At 47.4% G+C, this 20,492-nt stretch overlaps 1 protein-coding gene across 1 annotated transcript in view; it reads left to right on the forward strand.

Annotated features, from left to right (window-relative positions):
• The window catches only part of BBS5 (Bardet-Biedl syndrome 5), a 53,607-nt gene that overhangs the window by 17,076 nt on the left and 16,039 nt on the right, over nt 1-20,492 (forward strand). The window contains exons 5-9 of the mRNA XM_073545811.1: nt 48-175; nt 1,168-1,303; nt 3,095-3,190; nt 10,826-10,888; nt 11,483-11,617. Of these exons, the coding sequence (XP_073401912.1) occupies nt 48-175; nt 1,168-1,303; nt 3,095-3,190; nt 10,826-10,888; nt 11,483-11,617 (558 nt within the window). The remainder of the gene's footprint in view (nt 1-47; nt 176-1,167; nt 1,304-3,094; nt 3,191-10,825; nt 10,889-11,482; nt 11,618-20,492) is intronic.

Raw genomic sequence — 20,492 nt, forward strand, 5'->3', positions numbered from 1 at the left:
GGTCTATGTATTTGTATATTTATGATATTTGTCCTGTTCCTCATTAGAAATTACGAGGCCAGACGGAAGCTTTATACATACTGACTAAGTGCAACAACACTCGCTTTGAGTTTATATTCACAAATGTGGTACCAGGGAGCCCCAGGCTCTTCACTTCAGTTATTGCTGTACATAGGTAGGTTGATTTTTTGTTTTTTACATTTTGCAAAATTTATAACATGATAAATGGTGCAATCCTAAATAAACCTATGCTGGTCCAGATTTGGAATACACAGCAGATTTTGCAGAGAATCAGTGGCATATCTGGTTGCTTACCATATTTTTCAGACTATAAGTCGCACTGGACCATAAGACACCTAGAAGGAAAATAGAAAAAAAATTGAAGCAAAAAATGGGGTAAAATATTTAATAACATGTCTGCTGACACTGTTATGGGGGAGATCTGCTGCTCTAGGGCCTCAGGTCGTGCAACACTCTTGTATGGGGACAGCAAGTTTGCACAACCTGTGTGGCTCTGCAGCTGTTGCCAGTGTACAGCTCCCATCATCAAAACCTATCCAAGCATGATGGAAGTTGTAGTTTTGCAGCAGGCGCAGGGCCACATTGACAGGTGGTCCTGCAGTGGAATTAAAAAGGAAGCTCATACAAATCGTGATGACAGAACCTGTACTGTGATGACAGAACCTGTCATCACAATTTGTTTGAGCTTCCTTTTTAAAATTTTGTGCTAGTGCAGCCCTTACTGTGGGCTATGCTTGTACATATTCATGTTCCAGCGGTCCCCAGCAAAATGGCGCCGGTGGCTGCGCATGCACAGATTGGGCTCTTGGCTCATGATGAGCCGAGATTTCTATCTGTGCATGAGCCGCCATTTTGCTGCAGACCGCTGTTGACTTCCTGCAGCGGCGACCTTGCTCCTGCCTCCTTTGACCCAGCTTCACCACCGTCGCCTACCACCAGCACAGCGCGCCTGGTATGCTAAATTCGGACCATAAGACGCACCCCTATTTTCCTTTCAAATTTGGGGAAAAAAGTGCATTTTATAGTCTGAAAAATACGGTATGTGTCCTACTTAGCATCAGTTGTTCCAGGTTGCCCATGTTCTTTTTTATCCTTTTTATGATTCCATCATTCATATTTAACAATGCTCCTTTTGTATTTTCGTAGAGCTTATGAAACATCTAAAATGTATCGAGATCTCAAGCTAAGAGGAGCACTGATCCAAAATAAACAACTCCGACTCCTACCAAGGGAACAAGTTTATGACAAAATCAATGGGGTCTGGAACTTATCCAGTGATCAGGTAATAACGGTATACGACCAAGTAAATTATACTTTATTCACAAAAATAAATCCTTGAAAAACAGAAGACCCAGCTTTTATGACCAATCCCAGCTCTGGTGATTTGTCATGGGGAGGGGGTTATTGTTTAACGTGTGGGACTTTTGCAGGTGTTTTCATCTAGAGACTATTATTTAGCGGAGGACAATTCAGAATTCTACTGAACCGTTATGACGTTATCCAACATCTTGGACACTGCGGTTTGCATGAGATCAGAGAAGAATAATAATAATAAATAATAATAAATTTTATTTCTATAGCGCCGACATATTCCGCAGCACTTTACATTTCAGAGGGGATTTGTACAGACAATAGACATTACAGCATAACAATAATCACATAGATTATAACAAATACCAAGAGGAATGAGGGCCCTGAATTACAGTAGGGCCTCATCACACATTGTGGCAATGTAGCATTTTTACCTGCGGTTCTGTGAAGTGGTGCAATAGCCAAATTTTTCGTTGTTTTTGGAAAATAGCAACAAAAAAAATTAAGTTTTGCAACAATTTTAGAAACCTGCAACAAGTAATGCTCTGCAGCCATAATGTGCTGTCGATATGTGATCTAAGCCCGTGAACTAATGATGCTTCAGGTTGACTAAAGTGTAATCCTTCCCGACATCCAATGTACATGTATGGTGCATGGTGGGTGTAAGTATACGACCGGGGCTCAGGACTTACTCAGCTGGCATCTGCTAGGTAAAATGAGCAATTGGAGCTGAATACGGCTGTCATTCACTTACAGCGGCATTTAAGGTGCACAGTCCCAGGGGTTCGCAATTCCGGTGTGTTGTCATGTTCCGTTTTTGCCAATAGGCTGGCACGTTTGGACTCCTGTGAAGCTCAACCACAGGGTGTGCTTCATAGGTGACCATCATTTTAGCCGTATACTGAAATACAGTTGTATTGCAGAATTTAGAACAAACAATCAGGCGAGTGCAGCTCCTAAAGAAACACAAAAAAGTAGGAAAAAATAAAATATTTTTTTAAATATTTTTTGAAAAAATTAAAATCCAAATTGCCCCGTTTTTCCTCTCATTAAAAATAAGTATCTAAAAAAATGTAACTGTTACAATCTAAAATTATTTAGCTCATATGGTAAAATAAAAAAAAAAAATGGAAAAGCCTGAAGCCACATAGATCTGTTGATGGAAAAATTTAAAAGTTACAGGTGGCACAAACCAAAATGTATTTATTTTTAAACAAATTTCACAACTAAAATAATAATTAAATAAAAAACTTTCAAGTTTTTCTACCCCTATAACGCCAGGCCGCATTTTGCTGGTGCTATCTTGAGCAGCTAAACGTGCAACCATAGCTTGCAGCATCTCCTATCGAGCACATCTGGGACTTCATTGATCGAGAATTGCAAAGGGAACTGCCAGCAGCGGATCTTGGTGATTTCCACTCCCAAGTGTATTCAGCACTGCAGAACACTCCTCAGAGGACCATTTGTAACGTGATTGATAGCCACCGAGGCTGTAAGTGCATGGATTTTTTTATGTGGCGCTCATACTCAATACTGAATAAATTGAGATATTTTGAAAAATTGACCCAATTTTCATCATTTGCATATAATGAAATGTCTTTCATTCCTGTGAGTTACATTGGCTGTTTTCCTTTAAGGTTGCTTACCGTTTTGACAAAAAAGTCCTTCACGTCAACACCCGAAGCATTACATTTATAGTTATTAAGCCATTGTTTTCATTTCACTCCATATACTCACATCCTTTTTTTTTTTTCTTTCACAGGGCAACTTAGGCACATTCTTTATAACTAATGTCAGAATAGTTTGGCATGCCAACATGAATGACAGTTTTAATGTCAGCATCCCTTACCTTCAAATTGTAAGTTTATGATTTTTTCTGGATTTTATTATTAGTAAATCTGATCACACCTCAATTTACTGTCTCTAATTTGGTGTCTTGATCACAGTAGAAAGCAGAACTAACCAAGTAGTGTATTTAAAGGGTTTTTCCACTACTTCGATATTGATGACCTATCCTTAGGATAGGTAATATCAGATTGATGGGGGTCTGACACCCACCAGGCACAATGATCAGCTGTTATCAGCTCCGGTGACAATTGGATGCAAGTAGCGTACATTGCTGGAAAAGCGTACGCTGCTTATATCTAGCCAGTGTAAGAACTGATAACAGCTGATCAGTGGGGGTGCTGGGTGTCAGAGCCCCACCAATCTGATATTGATGACACACAGCATTTTACTGCCCCAGCAAAGAGAACTGTGATCTCTGAGGTCTCATGCACACGTTGCTTATTTCTCTTACGCCTCATTGGGGACACAGAGACTGTGGGTGTTATGCTGCTGCCACTAGGAGGACACTAAGTAAACCAGAAAAAAAGTTAGCTCCTCCCCTGCAGTATACACCCTCTCGCTGGCTGGGAATTCCCCAGTTCTTGCTTAGTGTTTGTAGGAGGCACTTGGGTCTGGCTTCAGACCCCACCGTTTTTATTTTATTTTTGAATTTTCTGTAAATTTTTATTTTTTAATTAACGGAGTGAAGGGGGCGACGGTTCCTTTCTACGGCCCGCTCTCCCCCGAACCAACAACAGGCAAGCACGTGGAGTAACCCTTCACGTACACTTTCCTGCGACGAATGGGGCTGATTCCACTTACGATAGTTCCCTTACGGTCGGTAATCCACGGATACGAGGGCTAGCGCAAAAGGAAAGTAGCACAGGAGTGCATGGAGAAGGACTTGAGCAGCGCTTTCCAATGCCCTGAATCAGCCCCACAGCTCTCCATCCCCGTTCCACAGGGTGGATCGATTGAGCAGTACCCCTTTAAGACCTCCTCCAGCTCTGCTGCATTGCCCAGAGGATGAGACCCTGCAGCTGGAAGAACGCGGAGCGCTGAGCACAGGAGTGGAGGTATGGGTTCGGGTCCTTGCCCCCGGGAGAAGCGCTGACTTGGTGCACCGGCGCCCCATCACGGCCCCCCCCCCCCGCTCTCGGCACTCGGGTAGGCCAGAAATTTAGCCCCCGGCTTTTCCGGCCCACTAGGCCGCAATTTGAATGGCGCCGCCCTCTAGCGCCGCCCCGCCCCCGACGCCTACCTCGGGTAGGCCAAAAATTTAGTCCCCGGCTTTTCCGGTCTACTAGGCCGCAATTTCACTAGCGCCGCCCGCGCTAATGTCGCCGCCCCCTCCTCTTGGTGCCTCTCACCTCTTACGAGACGTGCAATTCTAATCTCGGGGGCCATGTCCTTTTCCATCAGCGGCCGTTAACCCCTTCAGAAGCACTAGGCCTGCTCTGGACAGCCAGATACCGGATGACACCACAGGACCACCGCTATTCCTCCCGGGGGACACAAACAGGACTGGGTAAGCTGCATCTGCCCTCAGATTAAAGCTTAACCCCTTCCCGGAACATTTCCTGCAGCTGCAGACATACTCTGCCTTTAACCCTTTCAGGAGCGCTATGCCTCAATCTCAGGAGGCTAAACGGGCGGTTAATAAGCACACCGTTTTTATACCGTGTGTACCATTTGCAAGTCTGCATTACCCAGTGGACAGATTAATCCGTTATACACGGACTGTGACCCGGCCTGCGCCCCGACCTGCGCTCCAACGTCCCTCGCCGCGCTGCTGATGGGCCTCCTGCGCTTAGTACCCCTGAGGGGGCCGCGTCCCTATTACGCAGGGCTGTGGAGTCGGTAAGCCAAACCTGCAACTCCGACTACGACTCCTCAATTTCTCTTACACCGACTCCACGACTCCGACTCCCACACATATTGCTTATATTTAAGTGAAAAATTTATTGTAGTACAATGTGAACCTCAGACATTTAATCATTTTTATGATCCCATAATCAAGATATTTAGATAGAACAGAATATATATTGGTGTACTACCCGGTTTTCATTCTTTTTGGTACAGATACGATATGGATAGACAGATATGGATAAATGGATAGATAGAGCAGATTTCTAATCTGCTTTTGCTATTGAAAACATTATCTATGAGCTCAAAAACCTTTCAGGTGATGCGGTTTTTTAAAAAGATGATCAGCTTTTGCAGCTGAAAAACGTATCCTCAAAAAACACAGGAAAAACGCTGTGTGTGAATGTAGCCTTAGATCAGGAATAGAACAGTCATTTATAGGACATTTCATAACTTTCCCAAATTCCTATGAAAAAATATTCAGCACATCCTGCATTGAATTACTGTACCCAATTTATTATATATTTTAGGAGTCGGAGTCGGTCCATTTTATACCGACTCCAACTCCGACTCCACCAAAATGAGCACCGACTCCGACTCCACGACTCCGACTCCGACTCCACAGCCCTGCTATTACGGTCGGTGAAGTCTCTGACCCAGGCTATATTCTCCCTCCGGGAGGACTCTTTAAGTCAGAACCACCAGCAGGGGCCATCCTCGTTCAAGGGATGGTCAGGTCTCTAGAAGGCTGACCCATGATGCGTCTCCCAGTCATGTTCGCGCCTCAGCATCGGTGCCTCCTGTCTCTCGCTCGCCTTTTTCAGAGGTTCACAGCGAGCATGACTCTGAATTCGAATCTGACTCGTCAGCCCCTCAGAATCCCCCATCTGATCAGGAGTCGCTTGATTCTCTTATAGAATCAGTCAACAGGATTCTGAAGTTGGATGAGGAAAATATTCCCGCTCCAGCACACGCTGTCTCATTTAAGAAGACCAACCGTGTGCGTAGGTTGTTTACCCTATTGATACAGACCTAATGAAGGATTGGTTACAGTCCCCTCGGGTGGCCCTTCCTGTATCGCGTCTTGCTTCTAAAGCGCTCCTATCTGTTTCTGAGGATTCCTCAGTCAGAAACTCCTCCGATCGTCAAATTGACTATCTTGCCTTCTTTCGCGGCAATTTGGGTCTCTAAGGCAATGGCCGCTTGGGCAGAAGCCTTAATTGCTTCCCTCCAGGGCACCATCCTTCCTCCGGAGGCAACCACTGTCGCCAGGCAGATAATTCTCGCAGCGAACTTTGTAGTAGACGCTTCTGGTGATGCCGCCAACTGCGCGGCTCAAACTGCCGCTAATGCGACCTCAATTACATGAGCCCTATGGCTCCGCGGCTGGCGGGCAGATGCCACATCTGAAAGAGCATTGTCTTCTGTCCCCTTTCAAACGGGTCGTCCTTTTGGAGAGAAACTGGACCAGCTCTTTTCTGATACTACCGGAAGGAAAAAGTAAATTCCTTCCTCAACACAAGGGCAGTTTGTCGCAACCAACAGCCGACGTGTCTTCAATCTTCTCGTCACAATTCCGGTTGGTCCTCCTCTACCTTCTCTTCCAGATCAGGTCGGTCCCCGCGAGGAGACAGAGGCTCCCAGGTCTCATACAGACCTAACCGCTCTTGGAAACCCAGGTCTAGGGCTTCTGGATCTAAGGGAGCCAGATCTCATAGATCTACCCAATTTCTTGTTGCGGTTTCCGGCAGACACCGTCAAAGTTGGCGGCCGCCTACTTTCCTTCAGTCACACTTGCCTCACAGTTGCCCACGACAAGTGGGTCAGGTAGCTGGTGTCCTCCGGATACAAGATAGAATTTTCTCCCCTCCAACTCGCTTTTTCCTTTTCTATCCCCCAAGGAAAAGACAGGAGCCTTCCTTCGGGCTGTTCAGGCTCTGATAAGGGATGGAGTCATCATTCCGGGCCCTCATCATGAGAGGTTCATGGGTTTTTATTCAAACCTTTTTTTGTGGTTCCCAAAAAGGGACGGGACGATCCGACTCATTCTGGATTCCAAACTGTTAAATCAGTTTGTCAAAGTACGGCGACTCCGAATGGAATACCTCCGGTCAGTTGTCACTTCCATGGAAAAAGGAAAAGTTCCTAGCATCCATCGACATCAAGGACGCTTACTTTCACATTCCGGATCTGCCCGTCTCTCCAGCAGTTCCCGCGTTTTTGCAATTCACGAGCAACAATTCCAGTTTGTTATCTTGCCCGTCGGACTCGCCAACGCCCCCAGGGTTTTTACTAAGGTCATGGCGGCTGTCATGGCCATTCTCTACTCGCGGGGAGTGGCGGTGTTACTGTATCTGGACGACCTGCTCATCAAGGGCCCATCCCTTTCAGCCTGCGAGGAATCCGTGGATATAACAGTAATACACTTTCTCGCCTGGGCTGGAACATAAATTTCGGAAAGTCTTTCCCAAAACCGGCTCAGCAGATGTCCTTCTTGGGAATGATCTTGGACACTTCCTGCGAGTTGGTCATTCTCCCTCCAGACAGGCCCCAAGCCTTACTACAGGCAGCGCGGACTCTTTAACACCGGTTTCTCACTCTATTCATTTCCGCATGGGAGTTCTCAGAAAGATGGTGGCCGTGATGGAAGCAGTTCCATTTGCACAGTTCCACCTCCGTTCCTTACAACATGCGTTGCTGTTAGCTTGGAACAAGAACCCGTTCTCCCTGGATTGTCGGATCCTTCTCTCCCTGCGGGTCAGGCAAGCCCTCAGGTGGTGGACACTGAGGTCCTCCCTGAATCAAGGGAAGTCTTTTCTCCCAGTAAAATGGTTGGTAGTAACCACCAACGCAAATCTTCTCGATTGGGGTGCGGTCTTTTGTCACCACACGGCACAAGGGTTGCTGGTCAACCCAAAAGTCACGTTTCCCCATCAACATTTTGGAAATACGAGCGATCAGATTAGCTCTACGGAGTTTCCACCATCTCCTCGCAGATCACCCCATCAGGATCCAATCCAACAACGCCACGGCTGTAGCGTATATCAACCACCAGGGAGGTATCCGTAGCAGGATGGCCATGCACGAAGTGAGTCACATCCTCCATTGGGCCGAGTAGAAAATTGGACAGCAGGTTTTCTCAGTCGCCAAGGCATCGCCTCGGGTGAATGGCCTCTTCATCAGGAAGTCTTTCAGCAGATTTGTCTTTGTTGGGGGACTCCGGATGTGGATCTCATGGCCTCAAGACTAAACAACAAGGTTCCTCTGTTCATTGCCCAATCGCGCGATCCATGCGCCATCAGAGTGGACGCCCTAGTTCTGCCATGGCACCGATTCCTGTACATCTTCCCCCCCCCTCTTTCCTTGCTTCCGAGGGTTATCAAGAAGATCCGAGCGGAAGGAGTACCAGTGATCCTAGTCGCGCCAGATTTGCCGTGCCGAGCATGGTATGCAGAACCAATACAACTGGTCGCCGACGTCTCCTGGCGACTTTCAGATCGCATGGATCTCCTTTCGTAGGGCCCGCGTTTCCACCAGACCTCTGGGGTCCTGTCTTTGATGGTGTGGCCGTTGAATCCTGGTTTTTACCACAGGCTCAGTTCTCTCACGACGTGATTTTCACCATGATTAGTGCTAGCAAGCCTGTGTCCATGCGCATCTATCACTGCACCTGGAAAACCTTCTTTTCGCGGTGCAAGGATCATGGTCGATCACCTCTGGTGTTTTTTTCATTCCGGCCACATTGGAATTCCTTCAATCTGAAATAAAATCAAACCTCGCGCTTAGCTCGCTCAAGGGCCAAATTTCAACCTTGTCAGTACTTTTCCAACGCATAATTGCCACCAGACTTCAGGTCAAGACGTTCATTCTAGGAGTTTCCCATGTGGCGCCTCCTTATAGAAGGCCATTGGGATCATGGGACCTTAACCTGGTTCTTGGGGCCTTACGGTAGGCTCCTTTCGAACCGCTGCAGGACGTGTCACTGTCCGTCCTCTCTTGGAAGGTGGTTTTTTACTGGCAATTACGTCAATCAGACGAGTTTCGGAATTGTCAGCCCTGTCCTGCCGTTCTCCGTTCCTGAATTTTCATCAGGAAAAAGTAGTTCTCAGGACGTCGCCGTCCTTCCTGTCCAAGGTCGTCTCCTCGTTCCATCTCGACGAGGAAATTGTTTTGCCTTCCTTTTTGTCCAGCGCCATTCCATCGCATTCAGAAGGCCCTCCACACCCTGGATGTGGTTAGGGCGCTGAGACGGTATATCTCGCGGACAGCTTCCTTCCATAAGTCAGATGCCCTGTTCATGCTTTCAGAGGGGCATAGGAAGGGTCTAGCCAAGTGGATTCGCTTGGCGATTCATGAATCCTTCTGTGTCAGGTATGCGCCTGTCCCAGCGGGGATTAAGGCGCACTCTACCCGGTCAGTAGGCGCCTCTTCGGCCATTCGACACCAGGCCTCGACAGAACAGGTCTGCAAGGCTGCGACTTGGTCCAGTCTGCATACTTTTTTCAAAACATTACCAACTTCATTCTCAGGCCTGTCCACAAGGCTGCGACTTGGTCCAGCCTGCATACCTTTATAAACATTGTCTAATTCATTCTCAGGCCTCTACGGATGCAGCTCTCGGCAGATGCAGCCGGCAATCGGCAGTACCTCAGTGGTACATGGGGTATTAGCAGATGTATGCTCCCCACCCAGGGACTGCTTTAGGATATACCACGGTCTCTGTGTCCCCCAATGAGGCATAGGAAAAATAGGGATTTTTGTGTACTCACCGTAAAATCCTTTTCTCCGAGCCAATCATTGGGGGACACAGCACCCACCCTGTTTAGCCTATTGGCTCAGTGTAGCATTCTTACGCTTTGACTTAATTATGGTTATTGTTGACTGTTTATGCTCCTACTGCTTTTTTCATCGAACTGGAGAAATGCCAGCCAGCGAGAGGGTGTATACTGCAGGGGAGGAGCTAACTTTTTTTTGGTTTACTTAGTGTCCTCTTAGTGGCACAGCATAACACCCACGGTCTCTGTGTCCCCCAATGATTGGCTCGGAGAAAAGGATTTTACGGTGTGTACACAAAAATCCCTATTTTTTCCGTGCAGATTTGAAGCACTTTCAAGTCTGCAGTGTGTTAATTCTTTCAGCATTTTTGCAGCGTTTTTCACCCTCTAATGCTTTGTTCACATGCAGTGTTTTGTTATTGTTTTTTGTTTTGCAGATGTTTTTTATGTAAAGAAGTAGCTGCTTATTTACAGCACCAGCAATTGAGATTACAGAAATTTTGTGCACGTGCTTGTTTCTTCTCCTGACTGAATGTGAGAACTGCAGCTATTTTCAAATCTGTAGCGTGTCAATTCTTTCAGCATTTTTTTCTCCCATAGAAAGCAATGAAAAACGTGCTTTGCTGTGTTTTAGCAGCATTTTATGTAGAGAAATCATACATGTAATTTGCACCACAAAACCGCAATTTCTGCATTTGAAAGTGGTGTTATTACTGGCAAGAGAGCAATTTGGCTGCAGAAAAAAACGTTGCATGTTTCCCTAATAAATTGGGAAACTGACGACTAAAAAACCCCATCAAAAACGCATGTTTTTTATGCAGCGTTTCTGATGCAGAAAGTCTGCAGCAAATACTTAACGTGTGCACATTCCCTTGGTTCAAAAGTCTTGTACAGTGTGTACAGTGCATAGAAAGAACACACGGGTGCACAGCCCCACTCTTCACTACATATTAACTATTACATTTCATACATTGCTTGTGCATCTATTTAGGGATTAACATGTAGATTGTTTGTTTTTTAACCAGCGGTCCATAAAGATACGAGACTCCAAGTTTGGTTTAGCGCTGGTGATTGAAAGCTCCCAGCAGGTAAAAGTTATTACTAAGTATTGTAGTATTTGGTTATATGTTCAGTTAAAGTGCGTGAGTGCATGTTGTGAAATGCCATTCCCATCTTAAAAAGTGATGGCATATATATAGGATATGTTGGGGAGGGCCCAACCTCTTTGACCCCAATAGATCCTGAGAATAAAGGGGCTGCGGCTCGGATTTAGCACTGCAGCCTCCTCAGTCTTTCTCTGCTCAGCGTCGCTCAGTCCTATGCAGCAGAACTGCAGCATAGCACAAGTGAATGGGGCCAGCTGCAATGCCGGCATTACTAAAGTACCTATTTGTACAAAGAAATATCAATTAATCAGCAGATTTTATTCACTTTACACCTATCTTACAGTAAAATGTCATAGACTGTGATTCCTAATACCTTAAAAATTTTAAATCATTATATGGTCGCCAAATATTAATGTGATTCTGATAATGTATTAAGGTAATATAAAGTCTGATATTATGTTTAAAAAAGTAGATTAATAACCTTTCCTGAATTTTTTTTTTTTTCTTACGTTTTGTTGATGTTTCTGTTGTTTTGAATATTGTAGTCATTAGTCTTTCCCTTTTTTTATGGTTTAGAGTGGCGGCTATGTGCTCGGCTTTAAAATCGACCCGGTAGAGAAACTCCAGGATTCTGTGAAAGAGATTAATTCATTGCACCGAGTCTACTCCGCAAGCCCAATATTCGGAGTAGAGTATGAGATGGAAGAAAAGGTAACTTGTCACTTTTTCTTCGGAGCCATTTTTCATGATTGGCAGAAATTAAAAGAGTTGGCCACAATAAAAAGTGCTACAGCCCTTTGGGTTTGGAAACTTGTACAATTCCCATCTCATGGACCCTATACTATGCCATGGATAGCTGATGTTCAGGTAAAAGCTATCTCTCTTGACTTAATCATACACATGAAAATTCAGCTTGGCTGAGCATTCACGAGTCATAGGGCTCATACTAATTTGCGAGAAGAACTGACGAGTGCATTCCAATTAAAAATAGGATTGCACTCTGACTAATGTTAATCTATGAGTCCCTGCTCATCTGCAAATCTTTTCTCAGCTCAGATCGGCTGAGATATGATTGTCGTCATATCTCGGACGAGAGTCACCAAGGCAAGTCAATGGGTGTGAAGTGTCCTTACTGCTGCGTGAAGTAAAATCACAGCGTGATGCGACAGTATAGAGTAGATAAAAAGATGTCAGCAAAATATTTAATTAGTACAGTGCTTGTGTAGCTTACTGTACATGTATTTAATTACTAAATAAATTATTTTGCGATAAAAATAGCGTGGGATCCCCCCAAATTTTATTAACTAGCAGAGGAAAAGCAGACAGCTGGAGGCTGGTGTTTATAGCCAAGGAAAGGGGTACTAGCCATGGAGCTTCCCAGGCTATTAAGATCACCTTTATAGATGTAAATACTTATGTCCCCCCCAAAAAATTGAGAAAAGTATTCAAGGTGTGATACCTTTATTGGCTAACGAGAGAAATTATATTTGCAAGAAAGCTTTCAGGGCTCAGAAGGCCCCTTCATCAGGCAGGATTACAAGTGAATCTAGCCTGATGAAGGGGCCTTCTGAGCCCTGAAAGCTTGCTTGCAAATATCATTTCTTTGATTAGCCAATAAAGGTATCACAACTTGAATACTTTTCTCAATTTTTTGGGGGGACATAAGTATTTACATCTATTTTTCTGTCTAACATGGTACCACAATATAATTTTGTATTGTACATCGTATCACCTTTATACTAAGTCTTTACTGTTGATTAAAATAGGGGACCTCATTAAAAAAATGTTGTTGGGTCACCCTATAATTAATAACCAGCAAAGGCTAGGCAGACAGCTTCAGGTTATACATAACATAAAAAAACAAATTTCTCCTACGCCTCATTGGGGGACACAGACAGTGGCACGCGGAGTATACCTCCCCATACACTTTCCTGCGACGAACGGGGCTGGTTCCTCTGACGATTCCTTACGGTGGATGGATATGAGGGCAAGCGCAACAGAAGAAGCATGGAGAGCATGGAGACCGGATTTACCTACAGCGCTCCCAAATGCTCTGAATCAGCCCCATAGCTTTTCATCAGGGTGGATCAATTGAACATACCCCTTTTAAGAATGCCTCCAACTCTGCTACATCAGCCCAGGAGGATGAGAAGACCTGTGTGGATGGCCCCGGACAGCGCGGCCGGCCTGAGCACTGGAGTAGAGGTATGGGGTCGGGTCCTGGTCCCCGGGAGAGGCGCTGACTTCGTTTCAGCAGCGCTGCTCCAGCGCCCCATCGCGACCCACCCCCCGCGCTCACGGCGCTTACCGCGGGTAGGCCAAAAATTTAGTCCCCGGCTTTTTCTGGCCTACTAGGTCGCAATTTGAATAGCGCCACCCACGTTAGCGCCGCCGCCCCCCCCTCCTTGGCGCCTCTCGTCTCTTACGAGAGGCGCAATCCTAGTCTCGGGGGCCATGAAATTTACGTCAGCCTGCTCTGGAAACAGGCTGTGAGGCGCGCACTCTGCAGGATACCGGGTGACACCACAGGGCCACCGCTATTCCTCCCGGGGACAGAGCACAGGATCGGGGTAAGCTGCATCTGCCCTCAGAACAAAGCTTAACCCCTTCCCGGCACATTCCCTGCAGCTGCAGACCAGACTCTGCCTTTAACCCTTTCAGGACTGCCTTGCCCAGTGCCCAGACTAATCCGTTATGCACGGACTGCGACCCGGCCTGCGCTCCAACGCCCCTCGCCGCCGCTGCTTTGGGGCTTCCTGAGTTTAGTCCCCCTGAGTGGGCTGCGTTCCTGTCACGGTCGGTGGAGTCAGTGACGCAGGCCATAGACTCCATCCTGGAAGCCTCTTTAAGTCAGAAAGCGTCTTTACCCCCCGAGCAAGGCTCTGGCGATGGCAGGGAACCGTCCACCAGCAGGGGCAGTACTCGCTCAAGGGATGGTCACGCTAGAAAGCGGACCCATGACGCGTCCCCTAGTCAAGCTTGCGCTTCAGCACCGGCGAGTTCTGTCTCGCTCTCGCTCTCCCTCTCCTATTGTTCGCAGCAAGCACTACTCTGAATTTGAATCTGACACGTCAGCCCCTCAGAATCCTCCAACTGACCAAGTGTCGCTTGATTCTCTTATAGAATCAGTCAACAGGATTCTGGAGTTGGATGAGGAAAATATCCCCGCTCCAGCACACGCTATCTCATTTAAGAGGACCAAACGTGTACGCAGGTTATTGTCAATGTTGTGAATATTTAATGCAGGAATCTACAATGTCTGTTCTTGTTCCATGAGTGATGATGGGAAGACATTGTCTGTAGTCTCCTCCAAGAACAATAACTTTACCTCCAAACGGTGTTTTATTTTTTTCAGCAACATTTGTTGTCATGATGTCACGTAGAAGTCTATCTATCACATTCAATGCATGTTTTTGGACCATAGTGCACTCATCAATAATAAAAAGTTTTGTACTCTGTAAATGTTTTCCTGCATTTGTATCGTTTTTAATCCTGGAAACGGATGTTTCGTTGATCGGAATAGGTATGCCATATAGAGAGTGGATTGTTCGGCCTCCTTGTATCAAGTTAGCTGCTATTCCTGTAGTCGCTGCAGGTGAGACAATTTCTCCTTGTCCTCTTAAATGATGTGTAAGTAGATGGTATAGGTAGGTCTTTCCACTGCCACCAGGTCCATCGAGGAGAAAAAAGCACTTTGGTGTTAAACTGCTATTTTGTAAAGCTTCAGTAATGACATCGTAGGCAAAAAGTTGCTCCTGATTAAGAGTTTCTTTCATCGCTACAGCTTTTTTTTAACTCATAATCCTTATCATATTGTTTAAGGAGGTGTTTAATATTTTTTGCTGGGCGTGGTAAATTGAAATCAGCAAAAGTTTTTCCATGGATTATGAGGACATCTTGGACATCTTTCATAGTATATCCTTCACAATCGATACACTTTTCAGTGTCGCTGTGGTATGTATGACAGTAGTCTTGTAAAAAATGGTCTTTAACCCCTTAATCCCATGTGACGTACTATCCCGTCCATGTGCCCTGGGACTTAATTAACAGGGACGGGATAATACGTCACAGCGATCAGCGGCGCCCACGTGGTGAGCGCCGCTGATCGCGGCCGGGTGTCAGCTAATTATCACAGCTGACACCCGGCACAATGTGTCAGGGGCGGTCACGGGGGTTACAGGGAAGCATCGGCAGGGAGGGAGCCCCTCCGTGCTTCCCTGAGCCCCCCACCGCAGCGCAATGTGCAGCGCTGCTGCGGGGGTCTCTTTCCCTACAGGTCCCCAGATCCAAGATGGCGACGGGGACCTTCGGGGGCCTGTAAGGAGCTGACTTCCTCAGTGCCTGCAAAGCGCAGGCATGAGGAAGTCTGCGTCTATGCCTGTGACAGATCGCTGATATGTCACAGTGATCTGTGATGTGACAGATCAGCGATCTGTCACAGGACAGTGATGTCCCCCCTGGGACAACCTTATAAAGTTAAAAAAAAAAAAAAAAAAAAAGTGTAAAAATAATTTTAAAAAAATCGCTAAATAAATTAGAAAAAAAAAAAATTCCCCAATAAATTCATTTACTCTGTCGCCTTATTGGGGGACACAGAACCGTGTGTGTTATGCTGCTGTTCACTAGGAGGCGACACTATGCATAATCTGAAAAAGATTAACTTTGGCTCCTCCTCTGCAGTATACACCCCTGGACGGCGTCAGCCTTCTCCAGTTTTTGCTTAGTGTCGCAGGAGGCACACCTAAGTTTTTTTTTTTTTACACTCCGTCTTTTTCCTGGATTTTTTTTCCAAAGGACTACAGATGAAGAAAAGAGGGTCTCCAGCGAGACTCCCGGCATGGCTCCCTCCTCGGTCCCCTATTAGGGGTACCCGGTTGAAGTCGAGGTGGCTATTCCCCATGTCGCTCCCTCACCAGTCCCTCGGGTACTGGTTCGAGGTTGAGACCCCCCTCCTTCCTCAGTTCCGTCCGGCTCTGGGTCGAGGTCGAGGCGACAATGAAGCCCCCTGACGGTGACAGCAGCACCCTCCCTAATCCCCCTCTGGGGGTATTAGGTTGAGACACCGCATGTAGGGCCTGTACCAGGGACCCCAGTCCACCTGTGGGCTCCTTTTGGGACCGGGGGAGGTGCAGCGAGGCACGGCACTTATCAGAGACCGGGCTCTCTGCGCCCCGGTCTCTGCAGCACTGGCGCCACAAGGGACCCTCCACAGGGCCCCAGTCACATATATGGCCCCACCGCCAGCCCTCCTTTCATTCTGGGGGGGTCTGGTTTAAATCCGACCCCCCCCGCGGACGACCGCGCCGTCCTGGAGCCCTGCTGGGCAGGAAACCTCAAATTTAGGCCGCGGCTTCGGCCTAGCCGAAGTCACCGCCCCATTCCCGCCCCCCGGCCCGCCCCCCGGATGATGAAAATGACACTGCAGTGTCATAGAAGGGGCGGATCGAGGCAGGAGGGGCGCGCTTTTACATGGCCCAGCACGCCCTTTTTCCAGCTCTCCGCCCCCTTCCCTCTCCACCTCAGAATCCGGTGGCCATCTTGCTGCACCTGGAAGAACGCAGCACAGCAGTCTCCGGGGGGCACAGGACGTGGGATTTATCAGCGCTGGACCCAAGGGGGAGCACCAGTGGGGTAAGATCACAGCTGGATCCTTGGTACTCAGCTGTGAATTGCTATACCATATAGCGCTCTCCTCCTTTCCTCTGCGTAGATACCCCTGTAGGGCCTCCACTAATCAGCCTAGGTACTATGTCGGGCTCAAGGAAAAGAACCAGGCAAGACTGCTTTTATGCAGTCTGCACAGCCTGCAAGGCCACTCTCCCCAGCGGCAGCACGTACCCGCACTGCCGGGACTGTACCCAAAAAACAGGATCAGAACCCCAAGAAGTCCCTACCAACGCTTCTGCGACCGCTACTGCGCCGGAATGGGCGACTCAGATGTCGCAGTCTATGACACAGTCTATAGATAACCTGACCTCCACATTACTGCAGGCTCTGCAGGGTCATGTCTCAGCTATGAACGTTACCCAGTAAAGGGACGTCCGGTCTCATGATCAGGGCGCTTCCGACAGTTCGAGGCGTAAGCGGACCCACAGGTCGCATTCAGCTGCGTCCTCACATAGCAATAGGTCTTCCCCCTCCAGGGAAAGACACAGTGGCCTCAGGTCACCGAGGCCGTCCCCTGATAGAGAAGGACAATGCGGATCTCCACAACGATCCCAGACCACGGGAAACCTCCATTCTAGTTCGCCCGCTAGGGAGCTCCTTAGCGATGCGCAGGACTCAGAGGGCATATGTGACTCCAATTCAGATAACGAAACAGAACGCTTTGCTCCCTTGTCCCCCTAGCAATACTGCGATAGTTGAGGATATCATCTCTTCCATCCTTCGTGTGCTGGACATTTCAGATCCAACCCCGGAAGCACCAGAACACAAGATTTCCTTTGAAAGTGTTCAGAAACCATCGAAGGTCTTCCCTAATCACCCGGAATTTCAAAAAATCCTTTCTAAGCAAGGCGGCACCCGCAGCATCCAGGCGATGACCAAAGTAACGCGTATCCTACAATGGGCGGAGGCTGCAAGGTCGGTACTCTCCGCGGTCCACATTCCGGGTGTGGACAACTGGGAAGCCGACTATCTCAGCCGACAAGGAATGGACTTGGGGGAATGGTCTCTCCATCCCGAAGTCTTCTGTCAGATCTGTCATCGTTGGGGGACCCCGGACGTGGATCTGATAACATCCCATCTCAATGCCAAGGTTCCCAATTTCATGGCCAGGACGTGAGATTCGCGATCGCTCGGAGCAGATGCCCTGATTCAAGACTGGACCCAGTTCCAGCTTCTGTACATTTTTCCACCCCTCCCCCTGATCTCCAGAGTCCTGAGGAAGATCAAACAAGAGGGTGTTCCCACCATTCTGATCGCTCCAGACTGGCCCAGGCGTACATGGTACGCCGACGTCATGCAACTCACAGCAGACGCTCCCTGGCGTCTCCCCACACGTCCCGACCTCCTGTCACAAGGCCCGTTCTTCCACCAGAACTCGGGGGCTCTCAATTTGACGGCGTGGCCATTGAGACCTGGGTTTTGACCCAAGCAGGTTTTTCACCGGACGTTGTTAAAACCATGATCAGGGCTCGAAAGCCAACTTCAGCCAGGATTTACTATCGTACCTGGAAGGTTTTCTTCACATGGTGCGACTCTCGTGGGCAGATTCCACTTCCCTATTCTCTTCCAAAGGTCCTCGGGTTCCTTCAGTCAGGCCTGGACGCCGGGCTATCCCTGGGCTCGCTGAAGAGCCAGGTGTCGGCACTTTCAGTGCTCTTTCAGAGGCGTATTGCTAACAAGCCGCAAGTGAAGACTTTTCTCCAAGGGGTTTCCCGATTGGTTCCCCCCTACAAACGTCCGTTGGAGACGTGGGACCTCAACCTGGTCTTGACAGCACTACAGTCACCTCCTTTTGAACCCCTTAGGGTGGTCTCACTCCGCTTTCTATCACAGAAAGTGGTTTTCCTGGTGGCAATCACCTCGCTACGCAGGGTGTCTGAACGTTCAGCTCTTTCCTGCAGACAACCCTTCCTGGTTTTTCATCAGGACAAGGTGGTTCTCCGTACAGTACCATCCTTCCTTCCGAAGGTCGTGTCCAGCTTCCACCTCAATGAGGAAATATCACTACCGTCTCTTTGCCCGGCTCCCGTTCATAGGGTAGAGAAGGCTATGCATACGCTTGACCTTGTCAGGGCATTGCGTATTTACGTGTCTAGGACTGCTCCCTTCCGGAAGTCTGATTCACTTTTCCTTCTTCCAGAAGGCGTTCGCAAGGGCCTACCGGCTTCTAAAGCCACCCTTGCTAGGTGGATCAAGTCCACCATTCAAGAGGCTTACCGCCTCAACAATTCTCCCCTTCCGGCCGGTATCACGGCACACTCTACGCGGGCGGTAGGGGCCTCTTGGGCCATTCGGCATCAAGCCTCAGCACATCAAGTGTGTAAGGCAGCCACTTGGACTAGCCTGCCCACATTTACAAAACACTACAGAGTGCATACCCAGTCCTCAGCGGATGCGAGCCTGGGTAGACGGGTCCTGCAGGCGGCAGTACCCCAAGTCTAGGGGACTGTCAGCACAATATTCGTCCACTGCTTCCCACCCAGGGACTGCTTTAGGACGTCCCACGGTTCTGTGTCCCCAAATAAGGCGACAGAGTAAAGGAGATTTTTGTGTACTCACCGTAAAATCTCTTTCTCTTAGCCTTTAATTGGGGGACACAGCTCCCACCCTGTTGCCCTTGCGGGCCGTTGTTACGGTTGGGTTCTCATATTGTTGTTTGAGCCTGTTTATAGTAGCCTTTTTTTACAGGCATGGTTATGTTTCTGGTATATTCCTCCTAATGCTTTTGCACAAAACTGGAGAAGGCTGACGCCGTCCAGGGGTGTATACTGCAGAGGAGGAGCCAAAGTTAATCTTTTTCAGATTATGCATAGTGTCGCCTCCTAGTGGACAGCAGCATAACACCCACGGTTCTGTGTCCCCCAATTAAAGGCTAAGAGAAAGATTTTACGGTGAGTACACAAAAATCTCCTTTTTTTGAAATAAAAAAAAGAAGAAAACAATAGAAGTACACATATTTGGTATCGCCACGTCCGTAACGACCTGCCCTATAAAACTGTCCCATTAGTTAACCCCTTTAGCGAACCCCTTAAAAAATAAAAATAAAAAACGAAGCAAAAAATGATTTATTATACCGCCGAACAAAAAGTGCAATAACGCGCGATCAAAAAGACGCATAGAAATATCCATGGTACCACTGAAAATGTCATCTTGTCCCGCAAAAAACGAGCTGCCATACAGCGTCATCAGGGAAAAAATAAAAAAGTTATAGCTCGCGGAATAAAGCGATGCAAAAATAATTATTTTTTATATAAAATAGTTTTCATTGCATAAAACCGCCAAAACATAAAAAAACGACAAATGAGGTATCGCTGTAACCGTACTGACCCGAAGAATAAAACTGCTTTATCAATTTTACCGCACGCGGAACGGTGTAAATGCACCCCCCAAAAGAAATTCATGAAACGCTGGTTTTTGTTCATTTTGCGTCCCAAAAATCAGAATAAAAAGCGATCAAAAGATGTCACATGCCCGAAAATGGTACCAATAAAAACGTCAACTCGTCCTGCAAAAAATAAGACCTCACATGACTCTGTGGGTCAAAATATGGAAAAATTATAGCTCTCAATATGTGGTGATGCAAAAACTATATTTACAATAAAAAGCGTCTTTTAGCCTATGGCAGCTGCCAAACATAAAAACCCGCTATAAATAGTAAATCAAACCCCCCGTTATCACCCCCTTAGTTAGGGAAAAATAATAAAATTAAAAGAAAATGTATTTATTTCCATTTTCCCATTAGGGTTAGGGCTAGGGCTGAGATTAGGGTTAGGGGTGTGTTGGGGTTAGGGTTGGAGTTAGAATTGGGGGCTTCCACTGTTTGGGCACATCAGGTGCTCTCCAGATGCAACATGGCGTCGGATCTCAATTCCAGCCAGTTCTGCGTTGAAAAAGTCAAATGGTGCTCCTTCCCTTCCAA

This window comes from Dendrobates tinctorius, unplaced genomic scaffold, assembly GCF_039654945.1.
Source record: "Dendrobates tinctorius isolate UK_male_01 unplaced genomic scaffold, ASM3965494v1 ptg000143l, whole genome shotgun sequence".
Lineage (NCBI taxonomy): Eukaryota > Metazoa > Chordata > Amphibia > Anura > Dendrobatidae > Dendrobates > Dendrobates tinctorius.